Source organism: Salvelinus namaycush, chromosome 28, assembly GCF_016432855.1.
Source record: "Salvelinus namaycush isolate Seneca chromosome 28, SaNama_1.0, whole genome shotgun sequence".
Lineage (NCBI taxonomy): Eukaryota > Metazoa > Chordata > Actinopteri > Salmoniformes > Salmonidae > Salvelinus > Salvelinus namaycush.
Window position 1 is genome coordinate 15,374,402 of NC_052334.1, and position 27,459 is coordinate 15,401,860.

The following is a 27,459-nucleotide window of genomic DNA, read 5'->3' on the forward strand; positions in this document are numbered from 1 at the left end:
ACTCTAGCTCTTTGTGTCTGGTTTTTGACCTTTCATTGAGAGACAACAGCAGCTCTGAGCAGGTTATGTGACGCAGGACAGAGGAGGTCAGAGATGCATGCTCACAAATTGTTGCTTTTTGGTAACAGAATCTTTAGCAGTGATGATGATTTCAGGACTGGTTTGGGTTTTATCACCCTTGGTTGGTTTTTGTTTGATTCTAAGCAGCCCCTATATAGTCAAGGCTACAGGCCAATCCCTAGGGAGAAAAAAATACATTATCCTTTTCCCTCACAGTGAGGGGACAATAACCTTACCTTCCTGGATTTGTTTTTGCTCTCTCTCTCTCCTGGTGTATGTTTTCTTTTGTCACCCTGTGGACACACGCACACGTTTACAACCGCCATAATCAGATTATTATAGCTCGCTCAGGGTTGTAAAGTGAGCCTTACAGAATTCCTCCTCTCAATCTGTCTATCCCCGTCCTTGTGTGTGGCAGGGAGAGATTACCTTACATCGTGGATGGGACGTGCAGCTCCGTTTCAGGGCTTGTCTCGGTCGGTGTGTCTGTGGTTTAGACATGTTTATGGGGCTGAGCCTTCCACAGAGGGCTCAGTGGTTTATACAGGCCAAGGAACCAGTGTCAGGCAGCTGTTGGGTATAAATACCTCTGTCTATGTCTATCCTAGTGGATGATTCTGTTGGACAGGGAGGAGGGGGTGGTGACATTAAGAGAGAGACATTTTTTAATTCTGCCACCCAAATTTGCAGATTAGCCCACATTTCCGTTTACAACAGATTGTCAATCTGTAAATGATGATGTCACCGCCTAATTTAACTGCAAGTTATATTTATAAATGTTTTTGTAAAAGCCCCATGAGCACCAACATGTAAAAGGACCCATGAGCAACAACATGTAAAAGGACCCATGAGCAACAACATGTAAAAGGACCCATGAGCAACAACATGTAAAAGGACCCATGAGCAACAACATGTGAAGTTCATAGGAGCATTTCAGATGTGGTGTCAAATGGAAGATGGGAGGCTATATGTTTTGTTAAATTAAGGCATATATACATTTTTTAACCATTTTCCATCCTAAAAATGTTGAATAAGCAGAGGCTTTGATTTATTGTCAGACAGATGGAAAGGGAGTCTTCCAAAACATCTACCAGAAAAAGTCTTACGGTATTAGAAATGCATCAAAGCAACCTATGAATAGGAGGAACAGGACACTGACCATGGACACATTAACATCCAGCTAAACAATAGACATACCAAATCACTGTCTTACTCTAAGCATGTTGTCTTGGCAGTCTGTGCTCGTAATATCTCTCCTCTAATGTCTATCGCTCAGCTATGTCATCAATAGTGTCTCTCCCTCTTGACTGCCTCTGACTTTGAGGCAAAGCATCTGATGGAAATGTATTTAGGCTAGAGGACAGCCAGAGTTAAGGGGACATTTCCTGTAATACAAGAGCTTTCCTCTCTGGGTTACATGCATTAACATTTCTGCCATATGTATGTTGTATAGTTGCTAATCCGATATTACCAGTAGTCTGGTATTACTACAATAGAAGAGTTTGCTAGGGCAAATAAGTATGTGACTAGGCTATACCTTGTCAGAGATGTATAGTATGTTTGACAAGCTATATCTCTATGTCTCCCTTCTGTAGATGATCTTGACAGTGTACCTGAGCGACAGCCAGCAGATGCTGACAGAGGTGCCCATCACCCCAGAGACCACCTGTAAAGACGTGGTGGAGTTCTGTAAGGAGGCCGGAGAAGGTGGCTGTCACCTAACTGATGTCTGGAAGGGCAACGGTAAGTGACACTTTCGGCTTTAATCTCTGACTTTAAACCTCACCTTCAACCCATAACCTTTGGGTGTAAGTCACTGGTTTAATGGTTCCCTGACTGACTGGTGTTGAGCTGACAAGTTAAAAATCTTAGCTTTACAGATATTTAGGAAAGCACTATTTTATAATTTGCCTCTGCTTCATGACTTTTTTACGAACATTTTAGTGATCTCCAAGTTTTAGATTCATCTATTTAACTGAATGTCTTGATATATACAGGCAAATAGACATCATTGACAGCCAGACATCATTGAGATCTCTTACTTGGGTAATCACCAACTCTCCTCCCTTGACAAATGTTTTCCATGGCCCAGCTCCCTCCCTCAGGCAGCCTAAAGGGATTTATCTGCCATTGAAAACCTTGGGCGGGACAAACAGTGTAAATACATTTTCGTGATGGTAAAACACTTTTAGTGTAAACCTTAAACAACTAAAACCAGATATAAAGTTAATGACCTATATACAGTACCAGTTAAAAGTTTGAACACATACTCATTCCATGGTTTTTCTTTATTTTTACTACTTTCTACATTGTAGAATAATATACATCAAAATTATGAAATAACACATGGAATCATGTAGTAAACAAAAAGTGTTATAAAATATATTTGATTTTGATTTGTTTATTCTTTGAAGTAGCCACCCTTTTCCTTGATGACAGCTTTGCACTCGCTTGGCATTCTCTCAACCAGCTTCACGAGATAGTCACCTGGAATGTATTTCAATTAACAGGTGTGCCTTGTTAAAAGTTAAGTTGTGGAATTTCTTTCCTTAATGCATTTGTGCCAATCAGTTGTGTTGTGACAACATAGGGCTATATTCTGTATACCACCCCTATCTGGTAAAAGACAAGAACAACTCAAATAAGCAAAGAGAAATGACAGTCCATAATTACTTTAAGACATGAAGGTCAGTCAATCCGGAAAATTTCAAGAACTTTGAAAGTTTCTTAAAGTGCAGTCGCAAAGACTGCACTTTAACAAGCACTATGATGAAACTGTCTCTCATGAGGACCATCACAGGAATGGAAGTTCATTAAAGTTACCAGCGTCAGAAATTGGCAATTAACTGCACCTCAGATTGCACCTCACATATTTCAAGTAACAGACTCATCTCAACATCAACTGTTCAGAGGAGACTGCGTGAATCAGGCTTTCATGGTTGAGTTGCTGCAAAGAAACCACTACTAAAGGACACCAATAAGAAGAAGAGACTTGCTTGGGCCAAGAAACACGAGCAATGGACATTTGACCTGTGTAAATCTGTCTTTTGGTCTGAGTCCAAATTTGAGATTTTTGGTTCCAACCGCCGTGTCTTTGAGATGCAGAGTAGGTGAACTTTATATTTTGATTTGTTTAACACTTTTTTTTGCTTAGTACATGATTCCAAATGTGTTATTTCATAGTTTTGATGTCACCACTATTATTCTACAATGTAGAAAATAGTCAAATTAAAGAAGAACCCTTGAATGAGTAGGTGTGTCCAAGCTTTTGACTGGTACTGCATATATTTTTTATAATCTTTGAGAACTAACCATCACCAAAATGAAAGCTAAATAGTCAGGGGGAATTGAAACATCCCAAAACAATGAATTTAGCAGTATTGATTTTGTTATTATGTTTGAGCAAAATAAAACACTATTAGCCATGGCAAATGCATAAAATTGCAGGAAATTTGCTTTCAAACTGAAACAATTGCTCACAACTCCATGGAGAAATGTGTAGGATTAACATTAAAAGACCCCCCCCCCCCACCTAAACACATTTTTGATCCAGGAAAACCCTGGCCTGTACATCCCAGACAGACAGTGAATCGTGTGTTCTAGTAATTCTATTTCAATGACTTCACAGGTGAGGGGAAAATATAGTAACTAGCTATTGGCAAGGTTGTCCTGACTGTCATGGGTTCTTCTCTCTTCATCACAACACAATACAGTGCTTCAGTACCAGAGTTTAGCCATGGGGGCTTATGTCGTTTATCCATTATATTAATAGAACGCACTTATTTCATCTCTAATGATGATCAGGGCTGAGGGGCAATCAACCCACCATGTCACTTTACAATCACCAATAGATAATCACCCAAGTCTATGTATCTAACAACTCCTGTTTTCTTTTCCCGCCCAGAGAGAGTGAGACAACTGTTAGTATTGTATATAATATAACTATATTCTAATTCTGTTCTCCTTGTCCTCCACAGAGAGAGTTTTTCCCTTATTAGTATTGTACATAATAGAAATATGTTATAACTCTGTTCTCCTTGTCCTCCACAGAGAGAGTGATCCCCTTTGACCACCTGATGTATGAGCACCTGCAGGAGTGGGGTCCCAGGAGGATGAAGGTCAGGTTCTATCTGAGACACGAAGACTCCCCCTCAGAGAGCAGCGACCAGGGTGGGTGACTTGGCCTTGGTAGACCTTGCCTGGTCCCAGATCTGGTTGTGCTCTTGCAAACTCCGTTACTGTCTCTTTCCAGGTTTCCATCCAATTTTTTTACGCAAGTAATGTTGTATAAAAAATGTCATGACAGGCCTGATGGAAACAGAACATTTGTCGGTAAATTTTCTAAATGTCGACAAAATACGCTAGACAAGGTGGGATTTTCTTGTGTCTGTAAAATGCATTATGCGAGAAATGTCGGTGGAAACGCTTTTATGCGCAAATATTGATATAATAACCATCATATAGAAGTAAACTTGGAGTCACACGATGACATGTTGTGTGATCCTCCCACCTGACTGTGGCCCAATCAGGGGTGGAGGGCAGGGAGACTGGGATCTGACTGTGGCCTGACTGGGGGTGTAAAAAAGTCCTGGGAAGTTGGAACTGGCCTCTGTGAATGAATTAGCCTGTAGTAAAGAGAGGAGCTTTACCACTGTTCACTATTTCTTATCACGTTAGCTATCTATACTGTAGACCAGGTATTCCCAAACTGGGGTACACGCAATGCCGTCGGGGGTACGCCAAATATAAATGTGATTCATATTTTTACAAATATATTCTGTTGCACAGTCACTTTATTCCTCGTTATACAGTTGAAGTCGGAAGTTTACATACACCTCAGCCAAATACATTTAAACTCAGTTTTTCACAATTCCTGACATTTAATAAAAAAATCCCTGTCTTAGGTCAGTTAGGATCAACACTATTTAAGAATGTGAAATGTCATAATGATAATAATAATAATAGAGAGAATTATTTATTTCAGCTTTTATTTCTTTCATCACATTCCCAGTGGGTCAGAAGTTTACATACACTCAATTAGTATTTGGTAGCATTGCCTTTACATTGTTTAACTTGGGTCAAACGTTTCGGGTAGCCTTCCACAAGCTTCCCACAATAAATTGGGTGAATTTTGTCCCATTCCTCCTGACAGAGCTGGTGTAACTGAGTCAGCTTTGTAGGCCTACTTGCTCGCACACACTTTTTCAGTTCTGCCCACAAATCTTCTATAGGATTGAGGTCAGGGCTTTGTGATGGCCACTCCAATACCTTGACTTTGCCACAACTTTGGAAGTATGCTTGGGGTCATTGTCCATTTGGAAGACCCATTTGCGACCAAGCTTTAACTTCCTGACTGATGTCTTGAGATGTTGCTTCATTATATCCACACAATTTTCCTTCCTCATGACTGCCTTTGAACGGGTTATGGTAGTAGGTGCCAGGCTCACCGGTTTGTGTCAAGAACTGCAACGATGCTGGGTTTTTCACGCTCAATAGCTTGTATCAAGAATGGGCCACCACCCAAAGGATATCCAGCCAACTTGACACAACTGGGGGAAGCATTGGAGTCAACATGGCCCAGAATCCCTGTGGAACGGTTTCGAAACCTTATAGAGTCCGTGCACCGACGGATTTAGGCTCTTCTGAGGCCAAAAGGGGGTGCAACTCAATATTAGGAAGGTGTTCCTAATTTTTTGTACACTGTGTATATTGTTAATGCTGTACTGCTATGTATCCATGCTGTGTTAGTGACTAGTTGTCTGCACAGTGTCTGATGTGCTTGTCCTTGTTTCCAATGCAGGGAGCCAGCTCTCTCAGGAACAGTCCAACAGAGGCAGTAGAGGGAGCTCAGACCAGCCTTGTGAAGAAAGGGTAAGTCCTCACAACACAAACAAACAAAAAAACACACACACTGCAGTAACTCACCTAGCCAAACACACTTCCTGGCATAATGCCTGCCTGCGTGTGTGTGAATGGGAAGGAAGGCTGTATGACGTCATGATTTGGCATTTGAAGTCCTAATAATTCCTATACATAGGGCCAAATAGGCACCAGAGAGTTTTTACTGTAATGCCAAGGACTTCCTTGGTCACTCACTCCTAGAGATTTCATAGTGGGTCACTAAAACTCTGTGTGTTTGTGAGTGTTACACGTGTTCTGCGGTTGTGAGGCCAGTTGGATATATTGCCAAATTCTCTAAAACGATGTTGGAGCTGGCTTATTAACATTCAATTCTCTGGCAACAGCTCTGGTGGATATTCCTGCAGTCAGCATGCCAATTACAGCCTCCTTCAACTTGAGACATCTGTGGTATTGTGTTGTGTGACATACAATAACTGCACATTTTAGAGTGGCCTTATTGTCTCCAGCACAAGTTGCACCTGTGTAATGATCTTGATGTTTAATCAGCTTCTTGATATGCCACACCTGTCAGGTGAATAGATTATCTTGGCAAAGGAGAAATGCTCACCAATAGGGATGTAAACAAATTTGTGCACAACATTTAAGAAAAATAGCTTTTTGTGCGTATGGAACATTTCTGGGATATTTTATTTCAGCTCATGAAACATGGGACCAACACTTTACATGTTGTGTTTATATTTTTGTTTTGTATACACAGAAAGTATTCAGACCCCTTGACTGTTTCCACATTTTGTTATGTTACAGCCTCATTCTAAAATTGATTCTATTGCGTTTTCCCCTCATCAATCTATTCACAATAACCCATAATGACAAAGTAATAACATGTTTTTATAAATTTATAAAAATGTATTATAAAATATAAACTGAAATATCACATTTGCCTAAGTAATCAGACCCTTCACTCAGTACTTTGTTGAAGCACCTTTGGCAGCGATTTCAGCCTCGAGTCTTGGGTATGATGCTACAAGCTTGGCGCACCTGTATTTGGGGAGTTTCTCGCGTTCTACTCTGCAGATCCTCTCAAGCTCTGTCAGGTTGGATGGGGAGTGTCGCTGCACAGCTATTTTCAGGTGTCTCCGGAGATGTTCGATCGGGTTCAAGTCCCGGCTCTTGCTGGGCCACTCAAGGACATTCAGAGACATGTCCCGAAGCCACTCCTGCTTTGTCTTGGCTGTGTGCTTAGGGTCGTTGTCTTGTTGGAAGGTGAACCTTCGCCCCAGTCTGAGGTCCTGAGTGCTCTGGAGCAGGTTTTCATCATGGATATGTGTGTGTGGATATGTGTGTGTATACGTGGCTGTGTGTGTGTGTGTGTGGGTGGGAGGGAGGGAGGGAGGGACACCCATGAGCTTGTGGTGGAGGGCTATGTGTTAGTGGCACTGCTGTATTACTGTATACTCTACTGTACCGTGTTGATTCTTAGCACTTTCATATTTCTCTGCATCATCAGTGTCTCACAGGGTGGAGTAGTACACTGTCAGGAAAGTGTGTGTCTTGTCATTTATATGTAGGCCTACTTTATGTGTTACCGGCCTCAGACAGTCAGCCTGCAGATCTTGCTAAAACTTCAGAAAGCGGTTAGAATAAATGTTTATCACAAGTCCCGTGTGAAGTTCAGCTAGTGGAGAAACAGGCTAGTGGAGAAACAGGCTAGTGGAGAAACAGGCTAGTGGAGCACCTTTTTGCTCTTCTCATTATTTCTCTTTCAGTGTCTCTCCCTTCGCTTCTTTCTACCCCCTCTCTATCTCCCTCTCTCCCTCTCTCTGGAATACAGAGTCTGTATGTCCAGTCCTACCTTCCTTAGACATAAAGTGTGGAGAGCTTAGTTTGGTCATGGCAGCCATTGGACCGTCTGGCTCTGTGTGTGTTCACAGCTGTGCTGGGTGGGATCTTGGGCTGTTCTGGGGATGAGTCTGATCATTGTCGGCGTGGTCAGAATTCCAGTGGATCTTGTTCATAAGGCCAGAAGTGATAAAATAACAGGTGGTCTTACTGGACAGTGGACACTCCCTGCTTTTTTTTCACATACAGTAAACTCCGATTGGATTTAAGTCCCCACTTGCACCTGCTAGTGGATGTATTCAAAAGCTTGCTGCAGTGTTCACAGCAGAGGAGACAAAATAGTTGTGTTACGTTGTAACATGTGTCCATGCCTCGATAAGAGTCAATCAACTGAGGTTTGAAAATATGTCATAATGGGCCGCCTGGACTTTAATGGCTCTCTGGCTCTGAACGCTGAATTGAGCTTTATGGTCATTACTCCTGCTGCCTCCAAATGCACCTGCTACTGGATGTGCTGTGTTGTAAGGGAGTGAGCTGTGGCTACAACAGAGCAGGGCTCAGGCAGGGGTGGCCAGATGGATGGGTTTGTGACAAGAGCACAGAACCTTCTGAAGATTCTGGAGGAAACAGGTACAAAAGTGTCTATATCCACAGTAAAACGAGTCCTATATCGACATAACCTGAAAGGTCTCACAGCAAGGAAGAAGCCACTACTCTAAAACCGCCATAAAAAAGCCAGACTACGGTTTGCAACTGCACATGGGGACAAAGATCGTACTTTTTGGAGAAATGTCCTCTGGTCTGATGAAACAAAAATAGAACTGTTTGGCCATAATGACCATCATTATGTTTGGAGGAAAAAGGGGGAGGCTTGCAAGCCGTAGAACACGATCCCAACCATGATGCACAGGGGTGGCAGCATCATGTTATGGGGGTACTTTGCTGCAGGAGGGACTTGTGCACTTCACAAAATAGATGGCATCATGAGGAAGGAAAATTATGTGGATATATTGAAGCAGCATCAGTCAGGAAGTTAAAGCTTGGTCGCAAATGGGTCTTCCAAATGGACAATGACCCCAAGCATACTTCCAAAGTTCAATCCTATAGAACATTTTGTTGGAGGAACTGAAAAGGCATGTGCGTGCTAGGAGGCTTACAAAGCTGACTCAGTTACACCAGCTCTGTCAGGAGCAATGGGCCAAAATTCACCCAACTTATTGTGGGAAGCTTGTGGAAGGCTACCCAAAACGTTTCACCCAAGTTAATTGGGTGATTGAGTGTATGTAATCTTCTGACCCACCACAAAATATATTTAAAGTATACTTTCAAAAACGCACCAACAGTCACGACTTCCGCCGAAGTCGGTTCCTCTCCTTGTTCGGGCGGCGTTTGGCGGTCGATGTCACCGGTCTTCTAGCCATCGCCGATCCACTTTTCTTTTTTCTTTTTTTTTTCTGCTTTTTTATAAATTTTACCCCCTTGTCTCCCCAATTTCGTGGTATCCAATTGTTAGTAATTACTATCTTGTCTCATCGCTACAACTCGGGAGAGACGAAGGTCGAAAGCCATGCGTCCTCCGAAACACAACCCAACCAAGCCGCACTGCTTCTTAACACAGTGCGCCTCCAACCCGGAAGCCAGCCGCACCAATGTGTCAGAGGAAACACCGTGCACCTGGCTACCTTGGTTAGTGCGCACTGTGCCCGGCCCGCCACAGGAGTCGCTGGTGCGCGATGAGACAAGGATATCCCTACCGGCCAAACCCTCCCTAACCCAGACGACGCTAGGCCAATTGTGCGTCGCCCCACGGACCTCCCGGCTGCGGCAGAGCCTGGGCGCGAACCCAGAGTCTCTGGTGGCACAGCTAGCGCTGCGATATAGTGCCCTAGACCACTGCGCCACCCCTGAGGCCCTACACTTTTCATTTTCCATTTGTTTTGTCTTGTTTTCCTGCACACCTGGTTTACATCTCATCATCATTACTATGTGTATTTAGCCCTCTGTTCCCTCCATGTCTGTGTGGGGTATTATTTATTTGTCAAGGTTGGCACGTTTCCGGCTGGTTTGCGCCGGGTTTTGTTTTATACCTGTGCTTTGTGGCAGCCGGTACTTTGTACTTGGGTTTTCTACTTTGTGCCGCCTCACTTGTTCTTTGGGCATATGTGTTGTGACGAGGTTGTGTTCTGTATTATGATTGCCTAAGTAAAATTCTTGTCCATTCATCTCTGCTCTCCTGCGCCTGACATCCATGCACCAGCTACACCCACCATTGACATCAACATTTACATATTACCCAGCATCCTTTTCTGCAGCTAAAGTTTTTATTTAGAATATATTGTTCCTGACATTTAACTTATTCAAATGTTTTCATTTTCAAACTGAATAATGTTGTACTTTTAATTACACATTGCACATTTTATTGAAATGTTAATTTATTACCTTCATGTGAACAACTAAATTGTGAAATCCCAATGCTGCACAGTTCTCAAAAGTGTTACTTGTATATTGCTGCTCCAGCAACAACTGCCATGTACTGGAAATAGCATGTTAACATTGGCTGAGAAGATTCCTTGGTCAATCAAGGTAACCTGTACATTGCTAATTACAATAGCTGATGTGGTTAATTGGTAGGAGTGTATTTGTAAAAGTATACTTGAAACACATAACACACTTTTTTTTTAATGTAAAGGCCCCGGTGCACAACCGAGCAAGTAGATGTTAAAGGAATTTCATTCCTATATGTTCATCAACCAATTCAATTAAAACACTCTGCCCATTCATAAGAATTTGTAAGATACTTATTTGCATAAAATGGACAGAAACCAGTCTCAAAATCAATCAATCAATAGCGTTTATTCTCGAGAGTACTCCCCATAGTACAATTTACATCAGGTTATATAATAAAAATGACGTCATAGGTTTTAAAATGTCCTTCCTCCTCTCGGATACAATGGCAATACAGTTCACAGCCTTCTTACATTGTCTGCCACCTGTTAAACAATCTACAACCAGCCCAAGGTCTCTCCCCTCCCTGGGTAGAGACAGAATGTCCTGTAAGGAACACATCATTCCAGCCTGTCTGATAACTCCATTCGTTTCTAACAAGGAACAGACAGTCCTTGTTTTAATTCTTGATTAAAATTACACACATTATATTCAGCATTATGATTATAATAAGATTCATACATCCATACAGTAACATAGTAGTATTCTGTTTAGTTATAATTCCAAGTCAAATGTATACATAATTTAGTCATTATTCATAAAAATCCCATAACAGTAGACAAGTACATGAGAGTGTCTAGTTTGATAAACAGCGCCTCACAAGTCCTCAACTGGCAGCTTCATTAAATAGTACCTGCAAAACACCAGTCTCAACGTCAACAGTGAAGAGGCGACTCAGGGATACTGGCCTTCTAGGCAGAGTTGCAAAGAAAAAGCCATATCTCAGACTAGCCAATAAAAATAAAATATTAAGATGGGCAAAAGAACACAGACACTGGACAGAGGAACTCCGCCTCGAAGGCCAGCATCCCGGAATCGCCTCTTCACTGTTAACATTGAGACTGGTGTTTTGCGGGTACTATTTAATGAAGCTTCCAGTTGATGACTTGTGAGGCGTCCGTTTATTAAACTACTTGCTCAGTTGTGCACCGGGGCCTCCCACTCCTCTTTCTATTCTGGTTAGAGACAGTTTGCGCTGTTCTGTGAAGTGAGTAGTACACAGCGTTGTACGAGATCTTCAGTTTCTTGGCAATTTCTTGCATGGAATAGACTGAGTTTCAGCGGAAAGTTATTTGTTTCTGGCCATTTTGAGCCTGTAATCGAACCCACAAATGCTGATGCTCCAGACACTCACCTAGTCTAAAGAAGGACAGCTTTATTGCTTCTTTAATCAGCACGGCAGTTTTCAGCTGTGCTAACATAATTGCAAAAAGGTTTTCTAATGATCAATTAGCTAATCCAAGTGTATAATTGAAAAGGCTAACACAACATGCCATTGGAACACAGGAGTGATTGTTGCTGATAATGGGCCTCTGTACGCCTTTGTAGATATTCCATTTTAAAAATCAGCCGTTTCCAGCTACAATAGTTATTTACAACATTAACAATGTCTGCACTGTATTTCGGATCAATTTAATGTTATTTTAATGAACAAAAATGTGCTTTTCTTTCAAAAACAAGGACATTTCTAAGTGACCCCAAACTTTTGAACGGTAGTGTACATCAAATGTGCTTTTGGTGTTTTCGAACTATATTTTCAAACTTTATCTAATATACTAAGAATATACTTAAGTACAAAAAAAGTGTCCCAATTTAGATAATTTTAAGTATATTTAATATATTTAAATGCTAATTTTAAAAAACTAATAAAATTTACATTTAAATGTATTTTGAAATTATGCCAATTTACATCATTTTAAATATACTTAAAATATGTTTAAAGAATTATTTAAGTATACAGTTGAAGTTGGAAGTTTATATACACCTTAGCCAAATACATTTAAACTCAGCATTTCACAATTCCTGACATTTAATCCTAGTAAAAAATCCCTGTTTTAGGTTAGTTAGGATCACCACTTTATTTTAAGAATTTGAAATGTCAGAGTAATAGTAGAGTATTTTTTTCAGATTTTATTTCATTCATCACATTCCCAGTGGGTAAGAAGTTTACATACACTCAATTAGTATTTGGTAGCATTGCCTTTAAATTGCTTAACTTGGGTCAAACGTTTCAGGTAGCCTTCCACAAGCTTCCCACAATAAGTTGGGTGAATTTTGACCCATTCCTCCTGACAGAGCTGGTGTAACTGAGTCAGGGTTGTAGGCCTCCTTGCTCGCACACACTTTTTCAGTTCTGCCCACAAATTGTCTGTAGGATTAAAGTCAGGGCTTTGTGATGGCCACTCCAATACCTTGACTTTGCCACAACTTTGGAAGTATGCTTGGGGTCATTGTCCATTTGGAAGACCCATTTGCGACCAAGCTTTAACTTCCTGACTGATTTCTCGATGTTGCTTCAATATAGCTACATAATTTTCCTCCCTCATGATGCCATCTATTTTGTGAAGTGCACCAGTCCCTCCTGCAGCAAAGCACGCCCACAACATGATAATGCCACCCCGGTGCTACACGGTTGGGATGGTGTTCTTCGGCTTGCAAGCCTCCACCTTTTTCCTCCAAACATAATGATGGTCATTATGGCCAAACAGTTCTATTTTTGTTTCATCAGACCAGAGGACATTTCTCCAAAAAGTACGATCTTTGTCCGCATGTGTAGTTGCAAACCGTAGTCGGACTTTTTTTATGGTGGTTTTGGAGCAGTGTCTTCTTCCTTGCTGAGCGGCCTTTCAGGTTATGTCTATATAGGACTCGTTTTGCTGTGGATATAGGTACTTTTGTACTCCAGCATCTTCCCACGGTCCTTTTGATGTTGTTCTGGAATTGATTTGCACTTTTCGCACCAAAGTACGTTAATCTCTAGGAGACAGAACGCGTCTCCTTCCTGAGCGGTATGGCGGCTGTGTGGTCCCATGGTGTTTATACTTGCGTACTGTTGTTTGTACAGATGAACGTGGTACCTTCAGGTGTTTGGAAATTGCTCCCAAGGGTGAACCAGACTTGTGGAGGTCTAGAATTTTTTTCTGAAGTCTTGACTGATTTCTTTTGAATTCCCCATGATGTCAAGCGAAGAGTCACTGAGTTTGAAGGTAGGCCTTGAAATCCATCCACAGGTACACCTCCAATTGACTCAAATTATGTCAATTAGCCTTCCAGAAGCTTCTAAAGCCATGACATCATTTTCTGGAATTTTCCAAGCTGTTTAAAGGCACAGTCAACTTAGTGTATGTAAACTTCTGACCCACTGGAATTGTGACTGTTGGCCTGTTACAATACATACATCATGATGGATTTGACAAGTATCCACTTTGTTCAATGTGCGCTAGTCTGGTCAATGGTTCCATTGACTGCTATACTGCCAAGATCCTTTAAACGTGTAAATTCGGAAAATTACGTTTGCTTCGCCTTCAAGCAACCTAGGTAGTGCTAGGTATCAACAGGCAAGCCAGTCGGGTCTGGAGACTATAGTGAGCGTCGATTGGTTCTTCATAACTGGATGTCGCTGAGTATTTTAATAGTTTATTACAATTTTGGTCCCTCGCCCAACGCCCGAATGCGCATCTCCTGGCAGTTGGAGAAATTGCTTTTTGGACTATGATAAAGCCTTGACTCTGAGGCTCTATTGAGAATTACATTTACATGCTAGAAGTGTAATCAGTGTGCCTATTCCTGAGATCACAGCAATTTTAGAATATGATGCATGAAAGCTTGTGAATGATACAAGGTTTCCCCTAAATCCCTGTGCGCATCTGGAGGGTCCCGGATTCTGTCTGCCAGACAGCTGTGGCGCAGGGACTTTATGGCAGCAGCAGCTTGGAAGAGGGAGGGGGGTGTACTCGTCCGGCAGTCTGGCTCCAGCAGCAGAGAGAGGAGAGAGGGAGTAGTGGAAAGAACTCCTGGCACTTCAAAATTGGAACAAAACCTGCACAGGGGTGAAAAATGTATGCTGTCACAAAGTCACGTCAGCGACGAAGAATGGGCGCTTTTGATAGGCTACATGTTTTAGATGTTCTTAGCCTACGTACATTTTTTTATATTGAGATAGGGTTTTTTGTTGTAGAAACATTTGGGACATACAGAGAAAGACAAATACGATCCGTTATCCGCCAGGCCTAAATAGATGTGACAACTATCCCGTTGATTCTCGCCCCCTCTGTTTACTGATTTGTAGATCAGCGTGCGAACGCTTGTAACCGGGACAGCAGGGGACTAACCAACCGCGCTCCTCGAGCCAGAGGAAGTGCATTAGTGCATTAGTGCATTGTCATTCAGTGCATTGTCATTGTCATTCATTAGTGCATTGTCATTCAGTGGCGCCGATACGGCGCTACATTTTCTGGATTAGCAGAGGAACTATTTGCTAGAAAAAATGGAGTGGAAACATGTTGAGGCTGTACAGGAATTTACAGTTGAAGGACAATGCAGCAAAATGAAGGTGCGATCTTGCAGAATTACATGGGACGCCCACCAGGTAATAAAACCTATTTAAATTAAATAGCTTTGATGTTTTGTCATGGTGTGAAGTTTCTCCGTGCAGGTCAGTCACATCGTTGTCTCTGCCTATAAGGCTTTCCATGTGGTGTTATTGATTTGTATAGCATTTCATTGTATATATCCTGAGCGGAGAAAAGTATATGTTATGTAACATAAGGATGGAATAAAAAGCAAATAAGAGAATATTTTGAATATCAGCATTTTTCATGATTTTAATGATCATGTAATGCCATAATTGCATAATTTAATGAATGTTGTATAGAAATATTGTGAAGTGGCACTGATTTTTGCATTGAAATATTGGCATAGCTGTCCATTTATTGTGTGCAATTGAAATGTGTAAGATATGTTCTGTTAATTAAAGCCTACATGTTTATTCTTAGGATCCCCATTCATGTGTAATGTGACTTAAACTTCGTGCTATAGTCGGCAGCTATGTCTATTCCCATAGATGAAACATTGAAGGTACACTACAGTGGCATGGTCCTTCATATGGTAGGAGGGGTGATGCAGCATTCTGATCCTACACTTGTTTTCTAATATCAGCAGTTATGTCATGGTTTGACGTGACGGAAATGCACTGTAGCATTTTTGACAATTTCCCTTACCTTGCATTAGACCCTGACTGACTCCTGCTTTCCTGCTGTTTAACTGACATTGACAGACGCGTTAAAAGACTGACAGCAGGTACTTAGACTTTGACGATATAGGTACTGTTCTAACGTCTGTTTGAAGCTATGTCAGTTAAAGCTACTCTACAGCTCTGTTAAAATGCAACCAAGCCTGCTTTCAGTGGTCTTTTCAAACCCCATTTGACTGATGAGGAGAATTTGTTGCTGAATGAGGGCAACTCTGCCCATAGGCCCACTAGTCTATAATGATCAGTGTAGTACTCATTCTATCCATCCTTCTGGGGATGGATGCAACGTTCCACTGTTGAATTGTATTGTCATGTATTCCAGGAACTCTTGATGTGACAGGCAACACTTGACAGTTCCGTTGACTGATGCATGACTGAATGGACCACTTAGAGGCACCTCTCATTGTTACAGACACACACACACACCGAGTATTGTGTTTGTTAATCAGTGACTACACACAATCACAGGACATGGCAGGACTAAAAGCTTCCTGTTCAGGAAAACAGACATTTCCTAGTGGTCCAATGAAGATTGTTGGTGTGTGAGCACTGTGTGATGTGAGCATGCTTGCGTGCGCTGAGAATTATTATAATTTTTTCTTTAAAAAAAAGCATTATTCAGCGATTCCATGCCAAGACAGCCCAAAAATAGTTTTGGTATCTCAGATTATTCTGTCAATATTCACATAGAAACTTCATTGAGGGTGGCAGGTAGCCTAGTGGTTAGAGCTTTGAACTAGTAATCGGAAGGTTGCAAGATCGAACCCCGAGCTGACAAAGTAAAAATCTGTTGTTCTGCCCCTGAACAAGGCAGTTAAGAATTTGTTCTTAACTGACTTGCCTAGTTAAATAAAGGTTTAAAAAAAGGATGGGAAGGATGTTTTAAATGCTTTTAAAATTTCTATGACAAATATTTGTTATGTACATGCCTCCTGTAAGACCTTATGATCTGTGAACCGCACATGATACAGACATCATCTTGGTGTCATTTTGCTCTCAAATATGTAGTATGTCTAGATTCTGAAATAAAACAATTCACAATTTATTCAACATACAGTACCAGTCAAAAGTTTGGACACCTACTCATTCAAGTTTTTTAAATTATTATTATTTTTTACTATTTTCTATATTGTAGAATAATAGTGAAGACATCAAAACTATGAAATAGCACATGGAATCATGTAGTAACCAAAAAAAAGTGTTCAACAAATCAAAATATGTTTTATATTTGAGATTCTACAAAGTAGCCACCCTTTGCCTTGATGACAGCTTTGCACACTCTTGGCATTCTCTCAACCAGCTTTACCTGGAATCCTTTTACAACAGTCTTGAAGGAGTTCCCACATATGCTGAGCTCTTGTTGGCTGCTTTTCCTTCACTCTGTGGTCCAACTCATCCCAAACCATCTCAATTGGGTTGAAGTCGGGTGATTGTGGAGGCCAGGTCATCTGATGCAGCACACCATCACTCTCCTTCTTGGTCAAATAGCCCTTACACAGCCTGGAGGTGTGTTTTGGGTCATTGTCCTGTTGGAAAAACAAATGATAGTCCCACTAAGCACAAACCAGATGGGATGGCGTATCGATGCAGAATGCTGTGGTAGTCTTCACTATTATTCTACAATGTAAAAATAAAGAAAAATCCTTAAATGAGTAGGTGTGTCCAAACTTTTGACTGGTACTGTAAATATAAATATCTCAAAAGTACCCTTTTTGTTAATTTTAAAGTTGAAATCCGATGCGGTCAAACTGCCACTTCTGTTGGTGAAATTACAACAACAAAGACGTTATTACCTCGGACATCATTGCACGTGCGATAGAACAGCAGAGTACTGCAATATTTTTATTACGTTGCTGGATGCTCATCTCCTACTTAAAAAAAACAAAACAAAAAAAACAATAACAAATGCACCTGGGGTGACCAGTGGCGCTGTTTCACCTTTCATGGATCTCAGCTTTAAGACCTATTGTTTGGAACAATATACTCTACAAGTTCATCACATTTACAGAGTGTGCTCTGCTAATTATGAAATTATGAGCAATTTTAGGAGAACCACCAACACAGTGAATGGGAAAATGAATTAAAAGGGAACTCCTTCTGCTTGCAATTTGCTGAATGTGCAATCCTAAAGGAGGGCTGTGATTGGTTAATGACCTAACAACCGTGATCATCAACTAGATTCAGCCATGGGCCGATGTGACCGCAAGAAGGCCAAACAGGTATAATATTTGACTAAAGCATAATAATTTCAAACCTTCCTTACATTTGTATACGATCACATACACTGAGTGTATAAACATTAGGCTCGTAAATCAACATCTTCCTAATATTGAGTTGCACCCCCTTTTGCCTTCAGAACATCCTTAATTCATCTGAGCACTACAAGGTGTCGAGTTCCACAGGGATTCTGGCCCATGTTGACTCTAATGCTTCCCACACGTTGGCTGAATCTCCTTTGAGTGGTGGACCATTCTTGATACACATGGGAAACTGTTGAGCATGAAAAACCCAGCAGTGTTGCAGTTCTTGACACAAACCGGTGCGCCTGGCACCTACTACTACCATATCCCATTCAAAGGCAGTTAAATCTTTTGTCTTTCCCATTCATGCTCTGAATGTCAAACATACACAATCCATGTCTCAATTGTCTCAAGGCTTAAAGTCTATGTCATGGAAAGAGCAGGTGTTCTTAATGTTTTGTACAATCAGTTATATCGCTCTATTGTGTGTGGGAATACTTTGTAACAGATTTTCAAAAAATAAAGTCACTTGGAGCTGATTTGTTGGTGTTTTTACAATAATTATTATTTGATTTTTTTAGCTCTGAAAACTTGGGGGTGCAAATGTAATCACTGCTGGACCAAATTCGGCCCACGGGCCGCCAGTTGGGGAACCCTGACCTATAACGTAAATTGCTATGTATGAAATGGATAATGTAATTAAAAGTATATTGTTCCAAACCAATATGTCTAAAAATAAGCTAAATCAAAAAGGGTACTTTTGAGATATTCTTATTAATATTTGTAATGTTGAATAAATTAATGTGATTTTATTTTATTATTTAAAAAAAATCTGAATCTAGACATACTACATATTTGAGAGCACACTATAAGGAGTATAATGACACCAAGATGATGTCTGTATCATGTACAGATCACAGGGTCTTACAGGAGACATGTATACAGTAGGTCTAAAAAGGGCCTAAAATGGCCACTTTCATCATAATTTTCTCTTAAATTGTTTGTAATACAAATTAAAAAGCATGTCAAACATCCTTCCTCCCAATGAATTTTGTATGTGAAAATTGCCAGAACAAATCATTTTTGCCCTGTCCTGGCATGGAATCGCCTTATTCTTTTTGATAGCTTTGTGTGGCACACACCCTGCACTCAGCATCATGGGTCAGCAGAAAACCTTTAAATGTCATGAGCATACTGTTTGATATTAAAATGTATATGATATTCTGTTTGATATTCATTTTTTATGTCACAAAACTACTGTATGAGTCCTCTAACTTTACATCAAAGAGGACAGTTCTGCTTTTGCTTTTTTGATGCTATAGAGACTTGTCTTCCATAAGACAGATATGTTCTCTTTGTTTGACGTTGTTATTTAGATCTCCTGCTGCCTACACCAGTCTCTGTAACTCTATTGCCTAATGTTTTATGTGTGTGTTGGTTGAGAGGGCCCACATTTTGAGCGTGTTCTATGTCTCTGTCTCGTATGTGTAGGTGGGGAACCCTTGCGTGGAGCTGACTCTGTCGGAGCTGCAGGAGATGGCCACACGGCAACAGCAACAGATCGAGACCAAACAGCAGATGCTGGTTGCCAAGGTACTAGAACACAGACAATAATATAAACCATTAACATCATTATTGACCTCTCTGTGATAAACCTCCTTTCCAACCGCAATACCGCAAACCGTATTGACCTCGCATTCAGAAAACCCACTGGTGTCTACACCTCTGAGATTTCTGCCAAGCTCAAAGTTTTTACCCTCTGAGTTGAGTGGCTGTGCTGTGTCAGTTAGAGCACGCCGTAGCAAAATGTTTTAAAGCTTTTCTCATTGGACAAGTCTGGGGTAGTCCCTTTTATTTCAGTCCCTTTTTCATCCAATTGGTGCCTACTGAACGTGGCCTCGTTGTGTTGTGGGATCGGTGCTGTTTGAGTGTCCAGAGTGTAAATCATTCTGATTGGTCACAGGCAGTTTTTCTGGATTGGCTCAGGTTTCAGCCTCTCTCTGTGGGCTCCAGCCAGTCAACGTGTGGGTCAGAAGGCTCATCTATATATTTTTTATTTAACTAGGCAAGTCAGTTAAGAACAAATTGTTATTTACAATGACGGCCTAGGAACAGTGGGTTAACTGCCTTGTTCAGGGGTCAGAACGACAAATCTTTACCTTGTCAGCTTGGGGATTTCGATCTTGCAACCTTTCGGTTACTGGCCCAACGCTCTAACCACTAGGCTACCTGCCGCCCAATAGTTATATAGTTATGTAATATATAGATCCTCAGCTTCCACTGGGCTGGGGGACAGACACCCGGTCAGAGAGCAGGTCTATATGTTATAGATCTATAGATGGATCCTCAGCTTCCACTGTCTGGGCTGGGCCATACATATGTCACCAGGGATCCATTTGACATGGCACTCTATTCCCTCTATAGGTAACTGGCCAGAATGGGGAGGACTGGGGAGATGATTTACTGGGGTCTCAGACAGGGGGAAGAGTGGATGAACCTGGTTCCTCTAGGTTTCCTCCTTCTAAGGAGGTTTTACTGACCACTGTGCTTCTGCTTCTGCTTGCTCTTTGATTGGTTGATGGAATGGGATATAGTTCACACGGTCTGTGGTTGATCTGGTCACATGGTCTGTGGTTAATCTGGTCACATGTGCTGTGGTCAGCTTGTTGTGGTCTCTGTGGTCATTTAAACACAACAAGCAGTTCCTAGATCAGCTTGTATGTGAGGATGGGTTCAGTCACGATCTAGGTACAAGGCCATGGTTACTAAGGTTAGTGCGGTCATTGTGGGAGGTGGCTGCGTGCGTTGCCAGTGACAACAACAGGAAGGGACTAGATGTCCGGCAGGAAATTAGGTCAGCAGTGAGCAGCCAGCTGCTGAGAAGGAAGTGTGTTGTCTCAAGAAGGGGAGAAGACGGAGAGGAACCTAGAGGGTTGAACAGTATTTTACCACACCCAGCGCACTGGTCACTTCCCAGGAATATCTAAGTCAGAACATACTGGAAACTCTAATTTAGCACCAGGAAAGCATTTACGTGTCTCATGACATCAAGGGGACATCTTGTCACGTATTCTTTAGTGTTTCATTGATCATCACATTTCCTTTACAAGGAGTTTGGATCCGGTTGTGGGTTAGGTTTTGACTGATATTTCTCATTCTGAAGGTAAATATGATTTTATGATGGGGCTGAAGGAACACTGCAAATGTTCCAATGTTTTCTGTTCTTTGAAAAGCCATGATGCCTTACTCTGTGGATGATTGTAATGATGAGGGTAATAATGGTGATGAAGTGGACTCCTAGAGGCTCAGTGTAGATTGACTGTATAAGCTACACAGCGTTTTAGTGAGTCATATTTGTTCAGTGTATTAGCGGTGTGTATTAATGTGTGTGAGTTTGTATTGAGCTCCTTCTATTGAACAGTAAATTGTGTTTAGGCAACACTCCCTGTCCTACTCTGTCTCTCTCTGTCAGAGCCTGTACTGTGTTTGCTCATTCTAGAGCAGACCTGAAAATGCTTGTCACCACCACGTAGTCTTGCAATCCCTTTCATTCACTCTCATTCACATACTGATTCCTTTTTCCTTCATTCTCTTACTCCACCACTTGTGTGTATTTGGTATGTATGGATTCACTTCCCGTTATTTAGATTTTCTATGTATGTGAGTATTATTTGCAAGGCTGGTATTTTTTTGTATTGGAAAAAACATGTATTGGCAAAGCCCTTTTCCTATTGTGATAAGATACTTTTTTGGGGTGTATTCTCTCTTCTCTGCGAGCTGGTGTGTTGAGGCCCACTGTGTTAGCTGAATAGGATTGTATTTAATGTGTGTCTCTTGCTCCCTCTTTTCTCAATCCTTTTTATTACCTTCTTTTTCCTTTAACTTCTCATTCCTCTTCATCTTTTGTTCCTTTCAATTCTCTTCTGTGCGAACTGAGGTGTGTGTGTGTGAAAGTTATTTCTAAAAGCAGGTCATTGTGTGTGTGTGTGTGTGTGTGTGTGTGTGCGCGCACGCGTCAGTTTGTGTAATTTTATCTGTCATTGCACTGTGCTTGAATGAAGTGGAGGAATGTTTCACTACATTTTCCCTCCCCACATCTGTAACTCATTGTTCCCTTCTGTTCCTCCAACCCAACCCAACCCTGCTCTCCTGTCCTCTTACTCTGTCCTCTCTCTCCGCCCTCTCCTGTCCTCTCTCCTCCCTCCCTCTCTCGGTCCTCTCCTCCTTTCCCCTCCTCTCCTTTCAGGAGCAGCGTCTGAGGTACCTGCAGCAGCAGGACCACAGACAGGGCCAGACAGTGTCAGAGGCTGAGAAGCTACAGAGGTTGAAGGGGCGAGTTGAGAGTCAGGAGGCCAAACTAAAGAAGATCCGTGCCATGAGGGGCCAGGTGGACTACAGCAAGCTCATCAATGGCAACCTGTGTAAGCCATGTGATGCAGGATGCAAACGCACACTCCTCCTGGTGGGAGGAGCTATAGGAGAACAGGCTCATTGTAATGGCTGGAATGGAATAGATGGAACAGAGTTTGATACCGTTCCATTTATTCCATTCCAGCCGTTACAATGAGCCTGTTCTACGATAGCTCCTCCCACCAGCCTCTTCTGACGGAGAACCCCAGCATAGTGGAATCTAGGCCCCGTTCAGCTGTCCATGATGTCATCTCTTTCCCTAGTTCTGTCAGTGAGCCTGGAAACTGACCCTCCCCATGTTGTGGTCTAGAACTGGGTGTGTCTGGGTGCCTTAAAGTCCCTATGTTCATACTGTAGCAGGGTGTAGTTCTGTCCTGTATAACATCCAGGGCTGCACCCTGTCTGACACATTCTGATACTGGTACTCAGGAGAAAGGGGAGTTGTCCATCCAGTCCACAACTTTCCAATACACTCTATTCACTCTTCTCTCATACACCATCAGACTTGAAACATCTATGTTTTGATTTCTCCCAACACACTCAAACACACAGCTAGTCTGTATCTCACAGTGTACTGCGTCTCCTCTCTGCTCCTCATGCAGCGGCTGAGATCCAGCATGTGAGTGGGCAGTTCCAGGAGAAGCAGGCAGAGCTGCAGTCAGCTGTGGTGAAGGTGGACCAGCTCACCCAGCAGCTGGAGGACCTGAGGAGGGGACGTCTCAACGGCCTGCAGCCCCTAGGAGGACCTCTCACTGGCACCGCCGCTCTGGAGCTACGTAAACTCTACCAGGAACTACAGGTACATTTCCTGAAGAAAATGTGTGCTTGCTTCGGCTGTTCTAAAAGTATATTTTGGGTACTACTGCATAATGTACACTGTATAATGTACACTGTCTGCTCAGAAGTACTGTACATGTCATCAGAGAGAAAGCTTGATGTGACATTTATTTTTACGTAATACAACAAGCAATGACACTATAAAATGGCACTTCAGATTCACATTTTGTTAGGAAGTTCCAGATGATGTCATCCAGCTGCAGAGCAGATGTGAAGGAGAGGAGATTAGATGAGAGGCTGACATTTTCATTCTGAAGATTATTTGCGACGCTGACGTAATAGATGTGCAGCTTTGTCTCTCCATTCCTCATCCTGCCAGGGCATGGTTAAACAGAGACAGGACAGGGCGCACGTTGCCCATCCATCTGCCTCCTGGTGTGACTCACAGCCATTCTGTTCCATGTTCCCTCTGTCTCTGTCAGGTGCGTAACAAGCTGAACACGGAGCATAGTGGCAGGCTGCAGCAGAACAAGGAGCTGCTGAATAAGCGCAACACGGAGGTGACTATGATGGACAAGCGCATTGGGGACCTTCGCGAGCGCCTGCACAAGAAAAAAACAGAGGCACGTCAAAAAGAGATCAACCCCACAGGAAGAAACTCTCAGATTGAGTATCTCTGGGAAGCTTCTATCTCAATACCTTTTTTAAAAAATTTATTTTATTTAACCTTTATTTAACCAGGTAGGCCAGTTAAGAACAAGTTCTCATTTACAACTGCGATCTGGCCAAGATAAAGCAAAGCAGTGCGGCAAAAACGACAACAGAGAGTTACACATGGGATAAATAAACGTACAGTCAATAACACAATAGAAAAATCTGTATACAGTGTGTGCAAATGAAGTAAGGAGGTAAGACAATAAATAGGCCAATAGTGGCGAAGTAATTACAATTTAGAAATTTACACTGGAGTGATAAATGTGCAGATGAGGATGTACAAGTAGAAATACTGGTGTGCAAAAGAGCAGAAAAACAAATATGGGGATGAGGTAGGTAGTTGGTTGGATGGGCTATTTACAGATGGGCTGTGTACAGCTGCAGCGATCAGTAAGCTTCTCTGACAGCTGACGCTTAAAGTTAGTGAAGGAGATATAAGTCTCCAACTTATATAAGTCTCAGATTTTTGCAATTCGTTCCAGTCATTGGCAGCAGAGAACTGGAAGGAAAAGCGGCCAAATGAGGTGTTGGCTTTGGGGATGACCGGTGAAATATACCTGCTGGAGCGCGTGCTACGGGTGGGTGTTGCTATGGTGACCAGTGAGGCGGAGCTTTACCTAGCAAAGACTTATAGATGACCTGGAGCCAGTGGGTTTGGCGACGAATATGTAGCGAGGACCAGCCAACGAGAGCATACAGGTCGCAGTGGTGGGTAGTATATGGGGCTTTGGTGACAAAACAGATGGCACTGTGATAGACTGCATTCAATTTGCTTTGTGTTCCCACTCACTCTCATACATACAGACTGCCAGTGTACACAGTAGCATAGCATGCCTAAATACTGTGTAGTGAAAGTACACAAAGTTTTCACATTTTGCTGCCTTAAAAACTAGCATTTTAATTTTCCAAATTAAAGGCAACAAAATGCTGATAATTTCACTAGGCACTGTTAACACGTATTTAGGTAGTTGACTGCCCTCTGTCTCTCAACAATTCTCTGTAATCATTGTGATTTGAACCACCGCTCCTTTGGCTGTGGAAGTACAGTGGGGCAAAAAAGTATTTAGTCAGCCACCAATTGTGCAAGTTCTCCCACTTAAAAAGATGAGAGAGGCCTGTAATTTTCATCATAGGTACACTTCAACTATGACAGACAAAATGAGAAAAAAAAATCCAGAAAATCACATTGTAGGATTTTTTATGAATTTATTTGCAAATTATGGTGGAAAATAAGTATTTGGTCAATAACAAAAGTTTATCTCAATACTTTGTTATATAACCTTTGTTGGCAATGACAGAGATCAAATGTTTTCTGTAAGTCTTCACAAGGTTTTCACACACTGTTGCTGGTATTTTGGCCCATTCCTCCATGCAGATCTCCTCTAGAGCAGTGATGTTTTGGGGCTGTTGCTGGGCAACACGGACTTTCAACTCCCTCCAAAGATTTTCTATGGGGTTGAGATCTGGAGACTGGCTAGGCCACTCCAGGACCTTGAAATGCTTCTTACGAAGCCACTCCTTCGTTGCCCGGGCGGTGTGTTTGGGATCATTGTCATGCTGAAAGACCCAGCCACGTTTCATCTTCAATGCCCTTGCTGATAGAAGGAGATTTTGACTCAAAATCTCACGATACATGGCCCCATTCATTCTTTCCTTTACACGGATCAGTCGTCCTGGTCCCTTTGCAGAAAAACAGCCCCAAAGCATGATGTTTCCACCCCCATGCTTCACAGTAGGTATGGTGTTCTTTGGATGCAACTCAGCATTCTTTGTCCTCCAAACACAACGAGTTGAGTTTTTACCAAAAAGTTATATTTTGGTTTCATCTGACCATATGACATTCTCCCAATCTTCTTCTGGATCATCCAAATGCTCTCTAGCAAATTTCAGACGGGCCTGGACGTCTGGCACTGCAGGATTTGAGTCCCTGGCGGCGTAGTGTGTTACTCATGGTAGGCTTTGTTACTTTGGTCCCAGCTCTCTGCAGGTAATTCACTAGGTCCCCCCGTGTGGTAAAATACTTCTGGGATTTTTGCTCACCGTTCTTGTGATCATTTTGACCCCACGGGGTGAGCTCTTGCGTGGAGCCCCAGATCGAAGGAGATTATCAGTGGTCTTGTATGTCTTCCATTTCCTAATAATTGCTCCCACAGTTGATTTCTTCAAACCAAGCTGCTTACCTATTGCAGATTCAGTCTTCCCAGCCTGGTGCAGGTCTACAATTTTGTTTCTGGTGTCCTTTGACAGCTCTTTGGTCTTGGCCATAGTGGAGTTTGGAGTGTGACTGTTTGAGGTTGTGGACAGGTGTCTTTTATACTGATAACAAGTTCAAACAGGTGCCATTAATACAGGTAACGAGTGGAGGACAGAGGAGCCTCTTAAAGAAGAAGTTACAGGTCTGTGAGAGCCAGAAATCTTGCTTGTTTGTAGGTGACCAAATACTTATTTTCCACCATAATTTGCAAATAAATTCATTAAAAATCCTACAATGTGATTTTCTGGATTTTTTTTCTCATTTTGTCTGTCATAGTTGAAGTGTACCTATGATGAAAATTACAGGCCTCTCTCATCTTTTTAAGTGGGAGAACTTGCACAATTGGTGGCTGACTAAATACTTTTTTGCCCCACTGTATAGCTGACATTGTATTTTGCCCTCTCTCTCTCCACTCCACAGCTTAACAGGATAAACGGTCCTCCCTCCCCCCAGCCCATCCTCAGCAGCTCAGGCCGCGTGGCCGCGGTATGTCCGTACATCCAGGTGCCCGTCCCAGGCAGACAGGAGGTGGGCTACGCTCTGCCCCCAGACCCCGTTAAACCACCGTTTGTCCCTGGGACTGGCACCATCAGCCATGGCCGCTCCAAATCAGGTCAGTCCCTGCGCCACACTGCAGCTTTACCTACTTTATCAGTCTCAGACTACTGACTGTCAGACTATATCTGTTTATTTGGGACACCTTGGTTTATCTGATCTGGACAGTCCTGAGATTGCTATGGCATAGCTGGTAACTTCTCTGAAATTTCAGTTCTAAAATAAATTTTACAAAAATTCAGATTTTTTATTTTTTTAATCTGGCTCAGCGTTCTCTAACTTCCTGTCCTCTCTATTCTGTCATGTCTGTCTGTGGACCTCTTCTTCTCCTGCCCTTATTCGTATCGTCTGTTCTGTCGGTGTTGTTGTTGATGTTGTGGTGCCACGCTGTGCGTGGTCTCGGGCTCAGCAGAGGAGGAAGGGTGCGGCGTGAGGAAGCCCTCCGTCCAATGGAAGGTCTCAGATATAGACATCATAGTGGACCCCGTGGAGATGAGAGAGGGGCCCCGGTCCCCCTCAGGGGCCTGCAGTGCAGACACAGTCTGCAGCCAGGGGCTAGGGCAACAGAAGCAGAGGGGCCTCAGTAACAGGGCTCAATATCAACAACATACATGTAGATAGTTCTGTACTTGCATGTATAACATAGTTACAACTTTTACCTAAAACCAATTCCACAGCCTTCCCTTATTTTATACATGATTAAATATACACATTGAGTGGGGTTTCCGTTACAAGGCCTCAGTAACAGGGCCCTATATTATAATAAAATACACATTTCAAGTTTTTAGTTGTATGTACACGATACACATGGTTAACACCCAACAAAATGCTTACTTGCAGGTTCCTTCTCGGCAATGCTACAACAATAAGAAATAATAAAAGATAACTACATTGAGTGGGGCCTCAGTAACAGGGCCCTATATCAACAACATAGCATAGGATAACAGCTACCTAAAACTAATGCCACGCCCTTGCCATCCCTCCTTATATAA

At 42.2% G+C, this 27,459-nt stretch overlaps 1 protein-coding gene across 3 annotated transcripts in view; it reads left to right on the top strand.

The window, feature by feature from the left end:
- The first annotated feature begins 1,652 nt into the window (after positions 1-1,652).
- The window catches only part of LOC120023141 (apoptosis-stimulating of p53 protein 1-like), a 35,877-nt gene continuing 10,070 nt past the window's right edge, over positions 1,653-27,459 (top strand). The window contains exons 1-8 of one of the 3 annotated variants that reach the window (XM_038967136.1): positions 1,653-1,803; positions 4,111-4,230; positions 5,861-5,931; positions 19,249-19,350; positions 22,004-22,178; positions 22,770-22,966; positions 23,427-23,567; positions 26,333-26,525. In XM_038967136.1, coding sequence (XP_038823064.1) covers positions 1,656-1,803; positions 4,111-4,230; positions 5,861-5,931; positions 19,249-19,350; positions 22,004-22,178; positions 22,770-22,966; positions 23,427-23,567; positions 26,333-26,525 — 1,147 coding nt within the window. In that variant the 5' untranslated portion in view covers positions 1,653-1,655. Of the gene's footprint in view, positions 1,804-4,110; positions 4,231-5,860; positions 5,932-13,969; positions 14,855-19,248; positions 19,351-20,725; positions 20,921-22,003; positions 22,179-22,769; positions 22,967-23,426; positions 23,568-26,332; positions 26,526-27,459 lie in introns of those variants that run through there. The other 2 variants (XM_038967134.1, XM_038967135.1) reach the window with 2 other exon arrangements.